Source organism: Barbus barbus, assembly GCF_936440315.1.
Source record: "Barbus barbus genome assembly, chromosome: 11".
Lineage (NCBI taxonomy): Eukaryota > Metazoa > Chordata > Actinopteri > Cypriniformes > Cyprinidae > Barbus > Barbus barbus.
In genome coordinates this window covers 23,080,657-23,091,868 of record NC_136739.1, presented here as the reverse complement: position 1 = coordinate 23,091,868, position 11,212 = coordinate 23,080,657, and the positions used below count along the sequence as shown (strand labels likewise).

The 11,212-nt window shown below is 38.3% G+C and overlaps 1 protein-coding gene across 1 annotated transcript in view; it reads left to right on the top strand.

Moving 5' to 3' along the window:
- The first annotated feature begins 268 nt into the window (after window positions 1-268).
- Window positions 269-11,212, top strand: part of LOC306877035 (neural cell adhesion molecule 2-like) — a 213,201-nt gene continuing 202,257 nt past the window's right edge. The window contains exon 1 of the mRNA XM_079428556.1: window positions 269-443. Coding sequence (XP_079284682.1) covers window positions 392-443 — 52 coding nt within the window. The 5' untranslated portion in view covers window positions 269-391. The remainder of the gene's footprint in view (window positions 444-11,212) is intronic.

Sequence of the window (11,212 nt, the reverse complement as noted above, 5' to 3'; positions counted from 1 at the left end):
AAAATCACAAAATATAATTCATATCAAGTTGAAATGGTAAAAAAAAATATTGATTTTTAATGTGGTTTCCATATACTTCAGGACCCCACTGTTTACGTGCGGCTGCTCGAGAATCAATGGGCTACCTATGACTGAACTGATGATGGGCATTGGTTTCTACCTGCCGCGATGCACTGCTGCTGGTAGGTTGGGCGCATTTGAAAGAGTGCTGCATTGAGGCAGCTGCTTCCAGCTACTCAACAGATCCCGTCTGTGGCAGACAGTGAGCGAGTGAGTAGTGAGCGAGCTCGTGCGCGCCAGCGACTGACACGCGCGGAGAGGGAGAACCAGCGTCCAGCGTCCGTTCAACTCACTTCGAGCACTGGCCGCTGTCCATCAGGACCTGCTCAAAATGATCCGGACCGTCCTCTGTTTCCTCGGATTGCTCGTCGGTGGCAGTCAAGGTATGGACGCATGATTGTGAGAAGTGTGAGAAATAGACTTGCTCTAAGCCAGCATTGCACTGAAGGGGTCTATCTGAATGAGGGGTCCGTACGAGGAGTGGGGCGGATTTGTTGGGTGCTGCTTTGCAGTTTGGGCACGTCCCTTTGGAGAAAACATTCCTTTTGATAGATTAAGCTTACCTTTTATTAAGCCTCTCTGTTTGCACTTGTTATCGTAGACTCGTGAGAATTCTTGCAGAAGGTTCTCGAGGTGGTCTGGAGGAGATGTAGCGTTTGCTAAGATATGGATTGCATTTGATAGTAATCTCAGACAAAAAGCAACTTTTTTTGCATTTACATATACAGAACGCTTTGTATCGCAGTTTACGTGGGGAAGAAATTAAAAATGACTAGTTTTTGTATCTATTTCTATAATATAGATAGGCTGTAAGTACATGAATGATAGAAGTAGCCTACATGAAGTATACACATGCACAGATAATATTTGAATTGTATTTATTTATTTAAAAAATATATGAATCATTTCATTGAAAAATTATAGTAGATGAATCAGAGTTATTTTCTTAAGCTAACCAAAATAAAGGTTGCGTTTATGGGGCATTTGTACAGATGTCAATCATAAACACACATCAGTGGATGTATGTAGTTTAAAACGGCTCCGGTGATTCAAGTGCGTCTTTGAACTCGACCATCAGCTGCCAAACTCTTGTGAAGCGTGTGTGTATTTTAGAGGCTGGTACTTCCCACGCGACGGCAGGTGGGGGTAGAGCGCTACATATTAACCCATTTTAATAGCGCGACCACCATCAACAAGCACTATCGATGTGTGCCGAGACAGAAATGGAATGAACCAAGTTTGAAATCGTTGGATGGCAGACCGTTCCTCGGATCTAAATGACGGTTAGTCTTCATGCAACTTCTGAGACCTCCCTTTTGTTTACACAATGCAGGTCTGAGTCAGAGCGAGGCTAGCTGACATCAGAATCAGAATCAGAATAAGAATGAGCTTTATTGGCCAAGTATGTTTACACATTCGAGGAATTTGTTTTAGTGACAGAAGCTCCACAGTGCAACAGAAAGACAACAACAGGACAGGACACAGATAATAAAAGAATATATACAAATCCAAATAGGCAATGTACAAAGCAGCAAAAACACAATATATAATATAAACAACTATGTATGTACAGGTCAAGTATGTGCAAATTAGAAATGAGAAAATAAAAATAAAATAAGTGAGTGTGGTGAATGGATAATGCATTATAGTTGTGTGTTCCACGTTTATTGTTGAGTGTTCATGAGATGGATTGCCTGAGGGAAGAAACTGTTCCTGTGTCTGGTCGTTCTGGTGCTCAGAGCTTTGTAGACCAGACGGTAACAGTTCAAAGAGGGAGTGTGCTGGATGTGAGGGGTCCAGAGTGATTTTACCAGCCCTTTTGCTCACTCTGGATGAGTACAGTTCTTGGAGAGTAGGGAGGGTTGTACCAATGATTCGCTCAGCAGTCCGGACTACCCTCCGTAGTCTTCTGAGGTCAGATTTGGTAGCTGAGCTGAACCAGACAGTTATTGAAGTGCAGAAGACAGATTCAATGATGGTGGAGTAGAACTGTTTCAGCAGCTTCTGAGGCAGATTGAACTTCCTCAGCTGGCGAAGAAAGTACAACCTCTGCTGGGCCTTTCTGACAATGGAGTCTATGTGAATATCCCACTTCAGGTCCTGAGAGATGGTGGTGCCCAGGAATCTGAATGACTCGACTGCAGTCACAGTGCTGTTCATGATGGTGAGTGGGGGGAGAGCAGGGGGGTATCTCCTGAAGTCCATGATCATTGCCACAGTTTTGAGTGTATTAAGCTCCAGGTTGTTGAGACTGCACCAGACAGCCAGCTCCTTAACCTCCTGTCTGTAAGCAGACTCGTCACTGTCCTGGATGAGGCCTATCAGTGTGGTGTCGTCTGCAAACTTCAGGAGCTTGACAGATGGGTCTTTAGAAGTGCAGTCGTTGGTGTAGAGGGAGAAGAGCAGTGGGGAGAGTACGCAGCCCTGAGCTCCAGTGCTGATGGTACGAGTGCCGGATGTGAATTTACCAAGCTTTACTAACTGCTGTCTGTCTGTCAGGAAGCTGTTGATCCACTGACAGACAGAGGTGGGGACGGAGAGCTGGGTTAGTTTATTCTGAAGGGTTTCCGTGATGATAGTGTTAAAAGCGGAGCTGAAGTCCACAAACAGGATCCTCACATAAGTCCCTGGTCTGTCCAGATGCTGCAGGATGAAGTGCAGTCCCATGTTGACTGCATCATCCGCAGACCTGTTTGCTCTGTAGGTAAACTGCAGAGGGTCGAGTAAGGGACCAGTGATGTCCTTCAGATAAGCCAAAACCAGTCTTTCAAATGATTTCATAGTCCAGTTAGTCCAGTAATTTTGGGTTTCTTTGGGACGGGGATGATGGTGGAGCCATCTGAGTTTTGCAATGAACCATGGTTTGTCATTGTTGTAGATTAGATGAGTCCTGTTAGGAATGCACATATCCTCACAGAAACTGATATAAAATGTTACAGTCTCTGTGAGCTCATCCAGATCGATGGCAGCGGCTTCAAAAACACTCCAATCAGTGAGAGAGAAACAGGCTTGTAAGTCCTGCTCTGTTTCATTAGTCCATCTTTTAACAGTTCTTAACACAGGCTTTGCAGACTTAAGTTTCTGCCTGTAGGATGGAATAAGATGAACCAAACAGTGATCTGAGAGTCCTAAAGCTGCTCGTGGAACAGAGTGATATGCGTCCTTTATTGTTGTATAACAGTGATCCATTATATTACTGTCTCTGGTGGGACATGTGATGTGCTGTCTGTATTTTGGCAGTTCGCGGGAGAGATTTGCTTTATTAAAGTCCCAGAGAATGATTAAAACAGAGTCTGGGTGTTGTTGCTCACTCTCTGTGATCAGATCAGCGAGTTTCTGTAAAGCTGTGCTGACGTGCGCTTGCGGTGGAATGTAGACACTCACGAGAATGAACGAGCAGAACTCCTGCGGCGAGTAGAATGGCTTGCAGTTAATGAAGAGCGTTTCTAGATCTGAACAGCACATCTTCTTTAACACAGTTACATCTGTACACCAACTCTCATTGATGTAGAAGCACGTCCCGCCGCCGTGCGATTTCCCCGTTGATTCTGCGTTGGTAGTTAGGTAGTTGAATCGCGCTGACATGCTAGTCAACCGATAAACAATGAAACTACTGTAAAGTTCACTACCTACAAAATTACAATTTATGAGTACATTTTTATGTGTAACTTGGTATTAGCCACTACAGTTTTCACAATAAGTGCTGAAATGCCATAAAGTGTCTTGAATTGTTTGGAGGAGTCATCCAGTATGACTGAAGTGAGTTCAATTGATTGATTTTATTTTATTTATTTATATTTTTTGGGGGGGATATTGGAATGTAGGTCCAACATAACCTAAAATGAACACACTTGCGGCCTTCAAAGGGGGTTTTGAGCACATACAAACTACTGTTTACAAGCAGGGAAAAATTAAATAATAATAAACTAAATAAAATTAATATTTTTATTATTATTATTATTATTTATTTATTTATTTTTTGATAATGGTCATAATGGTTCATTTCAATAATACCAAAGCGCCATGTATGAAGGAACTTGAACAAATGCCATTTAAAGTTATTAAAATCAGAAGCATAGGCTACATGTTAAATATATGAATATAAAAATTTTAATTAAAAAAAATTAAATTAATTTTTGTTTTGTTAAAAGTGGTGGTTTGTTAACAAATCCTACCCAAATCCTATTTGAAGAGTTTGACTGCTTACCTTCCTTAAACTCTCTACAGAACAAGCAAATAGCTTTTAGTGTATCCTGTGAACTAGCATGTCTTGCAGCTAGTGGTTGGACTTGGTGAGGGAACATCTTGCTCATGAATGAACTGGGATACATTGTTCTTGAGTGCAGTGAATGAACCAATCATCTTTGCGGACAGATTCAAGGCCTATTGTTCCTTCGGTTTGAGTGTTATAGAATTAAGAATGCTGTAAAATGGCTTATGACAATATATAATTGAAACTGGGCTATTGTTGTTGTCTTTTTATGTAGATTGATACAAGGATAATAAGACTTCACTCAAGAACAACTATTAACAAAGTCCCTTTTACACTGGCAGTGATTAAATCATCAGAAGTTGCAGAGTTTCACAATGTATTGGTAGTAGTTGTTCCCATTTTTCCCATTATCAGGTGCTGGATCACTTGCTGGGCCCCCATCATTAGTTGCTGGTCTGTTGCTGCTCTTTTGCATAAATTGACTCATACTCTCATTTTGAAAATTAATGTGTCACTGCCAATCGCTGTCAGTGTGAACAACCCTTGAATGATTCAATGACTAATTTATAACACTAAAGACACTTAACTTGTCTCCACCAACCTGCAGAAAGAGCCACTGAATGAATCTTTTGTTCAGTCAAAAGATTAAAATTAATGTTTATTAAAATCTCCACTGCTAGTTTTAATGTAATGAACATTTTTTGCCCCAAGCAAGGTTGTGTTGGATACATATACTTTATTTATTAAGAACTTTATTAAGAATTAATTAAGAATCTGCACGCCAACTGCTTTTAATTTGAGCCAAGTACCACACAAGCAATCACATTATGATGTCACTCTTCTAGCATAACCACATCCCACTGAGAAGCCTTTGTTAATTAGTGCCTCTTTTGTTGTCTTAGGAAGTTTTTTGTGACTGACAGTTGCAGTGAACCTTGGCTTGTTCATCAGTTTATCATCAGTGAAATCTCTTGATGATATAGGCTTGTTAGAGTGAGCGTGTGATGTCAGTTAAACTGTAATTTAGCCTGGTGTTCTCTCATGAATTTCATCACGGCACAACACCTGCCACTTGGATGGTGCACCTCCAGGGCTGTTGCTGAAGTCTGCGTGGCCTGGGAATTTTTTGTATAGCTGATAGTCTCAAAAAAAGGTCTTTTGACTTGCTTTTTTTGTTTGCAGGATTGTTGGATTGTCTTCAGAGAGGGAGAGCAATTTGCTGTGGTGATATGTGTTATTGTAGGTTGGCTTATAGCAGTATTTGTGTGTGTGTGTGTGTGTGTGTGTGTGTAGCTTCATTGAAGCTCCCGGTGATAAATTGTGTGCAGTGCTGGTCTCAGTGGACATAGTCCTTCGAGGTGTTAAGTGCTATAATGAAGGGATTCCTCCAAATCTCCCAATGAATGAACAGTGGAGCATTAATAGATTTATGCCCTGCAATTGTACGGCATATGTGTGTGTGAATGTGTAGTGGTTTGATTAGAATGCTGTAACATCCTCTCTGAGGATATTTCTGTGGTATGTGGTTGTAAATGAGTGAAATGAAAGCGTGTGTGCTTGTGGGTCAGGATTTGCCTACACTGCGAGGACCAAATGTACTCGCTGGCAGTAAAACCTGAATACAGCATGGCCACCTCCATTAGGTAAACACTAAATTCATGCATACTAAAACAACATACTAAATAATGAACGTTTAAATATGCAGATAGCAATCTGTGAAGAGTAGTATAAGGGATAGTAAATAACATTAGATAAATACAAACACAGTCAAAGTCAGTGGAAGTAAAAAGCAGTCTTTCAATAATTTAGCTGTACTGAATCATTGTGCATTTGAGTTGTCAACCAGTTAATGTTACCTTTTCTCAAGTAAGTGTGACAGTGTTCACTGCTTCAAAATATTAACAGCTGTTCTGGGTCTCATGGCTAATGTCTCAAATCATACTATGAAGGTTATTTTTTTGTTATTGAAAATTTTCACCAAAAAATCCTGAAAACATTTGTTTGCCCCCAAAATAGTTAGAATTACAACTAATCAATTGCAATGGTGATAACAAGAAAAAAATGTTTCTCAAGCACCAAATCAGCATATTAAAACGATTTCTGAAGGATCATGTGACACTAAAGGCTGGGGCACGTTCAGGCTCACACGTTTTGCTTCGGTTTCCGGGTTGAACGACATGTTTCCAGGAAACGGTGTGCAACGGAGTTTGAGATACGTTTTCTCTTGTTTGGTAGTTGTGTCAAAAATGTCAGCCCAATCAGCAGCAACGTGTATAGAAACCACGTGATATTAAAGAGACAGATCGCACTATAGGTCCAAGTGAAGTCATTTAATATGTGTCCGCTGCAGCTCGGTATGCACAACAATCAAAGATATTAGAAGACATGTTTGTCGAGAGTTTTATAGTAACAGCATATCAACATTATGATTATGATTTTTTTACGTAAATGTAATTAACATCTAAATAAATTCACAAGAGCAAGTATATTGTTTGCACATGTTTATTTACATTAAAGGCAAAATAACTGAAATAATAAGAGCCCAAGTATAGATCTGGAACTTCTTTAAGTCTGTCTAAATATGTAATAATTGCAATGTCTTCTGGTCCATATTCTTTCCTCGGGAAGGTGTGCTAGACACTGATTAATGATTAATGATTGAATGATTAATTAAACATATTATATATATTTATATATTTTGCTATTGTATTGTGGAGTGACACTTTCATAAACTTTTCTATGCTCATCTGATTATATAATGGTAAATATTACAATATCATAGCACAGCAACAGTGATCAGCAATAATGATAAGCCTAATACTCACAATAAAAATAATAAGGTCATATAGATCATAACACAGTCTCGGAGGTAAGAAGTGGATTATCCTTCACCTGAAATTTAGTTTCATCCTGAAATGCGAGGCAAATGTTGGATCACAATAATTAGGAACCACAGTTTCCACAAATCCCTTCACTCGATTGGGATGTTCTCTTTTATTCTGGACGGCAAGGGCAGTGACTGTAACATCGAGCGTATTTTGCAGTGTTAAAAATGTATTTATACCGATTTTATCAGGCTCTAAAAAAATTCTTCAAAAAGAACACACAGAGTGGCCTTCTCAGCTGCTATAGTTGCAACTCTTGCGTCATCAGAACAGGGTGTTCAACGCATCACCGTTTCCGTTTAATAAACGTTTTGCTCCGTTTTTTCGGGGCTGAACGCAGCCCTGGAGAAATGGCTGCTGAAAATTATTTTAGCTTTGCCATGACAGGAATAAAATACATTATATTAAAATAAAAAAACAGTTATTTAAAATTATACGTTGTTTTTGCGGTACATTTATCCATCCTTTGTAAGCATAAGAGAGATTTCTCCCAACACATTAAAATTCTTAATGACTGCAGATTTTGACATAGTATATATGTAAATGTATAAAAAAAGAATGAATAAAAATAAATTCTAGCACTATAATTTCATGTATATTTACATTGTTTTAAAGACATTATCTGGAAATGACAAATTAAATGTGTATTGGGTGCATCTTTTTCCTGTCCACTAAATTAATGTATACAATTAAAGAGAAACATTTTTCATTTAAAAAAAAAAAAATGTATTTTACTTTGTATAATAAATATAGTTCCAAAGCACGTTTACAGTTAACTTTGACAGTTTAACCCTAACTCTTTATTTTATTTTATTTATTTATTTTTTTATTTGATTTGATTTGAACAATTAGCCTATTGTTGTCCATTTAGAACACATTGAAATATTTAGTGCATTTCGACACCTAAACAACTTATAGGAAGGCCTGCATATACTTTAATAGATATTGTGATATTTTTGCACTGTCAATAACAGAGTGACTATTGGGGATTCTTAAGATATTCCTGCTGATAATTCAAATTATAGGAATCCTCTTTTCTTTTCATGCACTCTCAAAGACAATTACAGGGCTCTGCAGTATTGTATATGACCAGTTCTGGCAAACTTGTAAATTACAGTGTTGCTCTCAGCCCTCCTGTGGTTCAGGGGATGACATATCAAAAATGCTGTCATTTCTCTTTACATTCTTCCAGCCATGTTGTCTATGCTTTTATACTATGTAACAGAGCTTGGAGCATGCTATAAAAAGGCTAATCACTAAGCTGTTCTTATAAGAAAGGTGCAGAATTTCTCTTGGTGCAGAAATTGATCGTATTATGCGATTAATTGAGTGAATAGAGTGCCACACAAGCTCGTATGGAAATGGAATTGCCCCCCACGGGAGTTCTATATGAAAATCAATTTAAAAAGTATTAAGAGTCAGCATGCCGCTCCATAGAATAGAGTGCAATTTCACTGTTAGTGAAAGGATGTTCATTTTAATGGGTGTTCTCTCTCGATTGTTCTATAGATACCCACCAGTACTCCATCCTATTAAAACTAGTTGTGCTTTCATCTTGTGCCACTTTCAACTATGATTATGATGGTTTAAACATACAGCATGGTTCAGCTTTTGCTCTCTTGATTATTTATACCAATGTTACTGTTTACTGTATGAATGCTTTTTTATTTGAATTGCCCAAACTCACACCTCTTACAAAGTAGTTTGCTTCTGTTTAAATATTCAGATGTAGTGAACTTATGAAATATGGCATTTCAGTTTTTGCAGGTGCGAGATTCCAGCCGTATTGATCTGGTAAACCAGTGATCGTCTGATGATCTAGCTTTATGGACATGTGGTAAAATAGTCCACTATTGTGCTTTGTTTGTTTGAATCTAAGACCACCAGTGCATTTAAGAAATGGCTTGGTTCTCAGACTTGGACATTTTGGAGATAATTGGTTCTAGTGGTCAGATACGAGAGTAAAGAGACTCTGGAGAGCCGTCTGCTGTTTTCTTTCCCAGCGGCACAGTGCTGGCAGCAAACACCCTCTTCACAAGTGTACACCACATTTAGATTAGAGGACAGTGATGAATTGAGACCATAAAATGTTAGAGAATAAAAAATGAGCATAGGCTGTTCAAGACTGTAAGGCTTAAGTCTCATATATCAATATCCTTAACTACTACGAAAGTGTTACACTATGTGACAGTTATACCAATTCAAACAACCAGCAGGCTGCATCATAGGAATTTTTTTTTGTTTTGAAATGTGGTGTCAATGTCAAATTGAGAAATGTTGGTTGATGTGATCTGCTTTCACTGCTCCATAAAGTTGACATAAAATATTTTTTTTCTAAATACATTTTATTGGTTTTATTGTGAAGAATTTATCCATGCATTTTTTTTTTTTAGATTGTAATTTTCAATCAAAATGTCATAATTCAACACTTTGTCCACTATCCAATCATTTTGTCTACTTAAACGCCACCTCTTTCTTAATTTACTGCAAGCTCGCATTCGGATCTGCCTCCATCCAATCAACAACTGATGGATTGGAGTCCCTGCCCTGCATTTTTTATTTTTCAGTAATCAGTTTTAATCAGATGTACATGGCAATACAGAAGAAAAGATTTGTCACTATTTCTTTTACATCGTGACTTTAAATAAGGCAAAAATATTATTTCTGGCTGTATTCTCTTTGGGGGATAGTGCAGTTCATCTGACCTTTTGTTTCTACAGTTTCTGTGATGAATGAAACAAAAAATGATGATGTAAATTGTTCAAAATTGAAATACGTTTTGGGAAGCTGAGATAGGTGTGACGTGAAGTGCTATGTTAATTATTTTAGTGCTAATTCAAAACTTGTATGAGTTTGTATTATTTGAAAAATAAAATAAAAAAAACTACATGGAACATTTTGTACTTTTAATAAGCAATTTGTTAAACCGCACGACCATTTAAAATGAACTAGTAAAGGCAAAACATTTTGAAAATGGTAAAAATTCTAAAGAAATCGTGAGTCGGTGTGCTGTATTTTTTTTCTGTGGCATTTTGTGCAGACATTTAAGCGTGTTTTTTTTTTTTTTAATATGTATTAAATAAATCTGGCCTCCAGCCACATGTCTGCTTTGAACCTGTATTGTTAGGATTCATTTTCTGCAATACAATGGCTTTGTGTTAAGTGTGTTCAGCAATCAGCTTGCATTATGCCTCTGAAACTCAAAAGCAATGCTTAACCTTTTTAAGAGGTGCCAGTCTATCTCCTGGAACAGGGAGTGAGTGATAGAGGGAGAAAGACCAGCAGAATTGAATGAAAAGAGCATGCGAGTTATGAAAATATGTCTCCTGGAATGTTGTACAATGAGCTCCAGCTAGCTTGGGACAATATTCTGGGCTGCTATGGCTTATGGCTCTAAACAATGGCAATAATGAGGACCATTGGGAGGATTTTTAACCGCTCCCATATCAACCAGCAACCGACCATTACTGCTAAGCATAATACAGCTCGGGTTGCTGTAAATGATGCATACGTATTGTTGGAAAAGCTTGACTCAGATTCAGTCACACTCTATAGGTTACTTCATATAAAAATATATTCTCCCCTGAAGTCATTGTGAAATGGAATATATTTGGCTTCAAATAGAGATATGCCGAGGACATTATAAGGGCTATTTTATCCCTATGCGCTCTCAAAAACTCTCCGTGTAATTATAACCAGAGTCAGGTCTGTGTGCGCCTTCAGTGATAATGCAGTTTGGCATTGGAAAGTGACCTCTAAACATATTTGTGTGGCCCTGAATTTAAGAACTGCTGCAGCGACATGCGAGACGAACATCGATAGCTGCTTTTAAGGAGTAAATATGATATGTATTTCCAGGGTGAAGTAAATGAATGATTAAAGCTCTGTTTGGCCCTGCTGCCACAGTGCCACCGAAAAACATTTCATCACTGTGATGAAAGCTTTCATGGCCAGCCACTGTCTGTGCAGTGCCGCACACAGAGGATCATTATTTAAAGCACAGATAAGTCGTATCATGTGACAGTTGTTGCTTTAATGATTAATGTAGCCACAG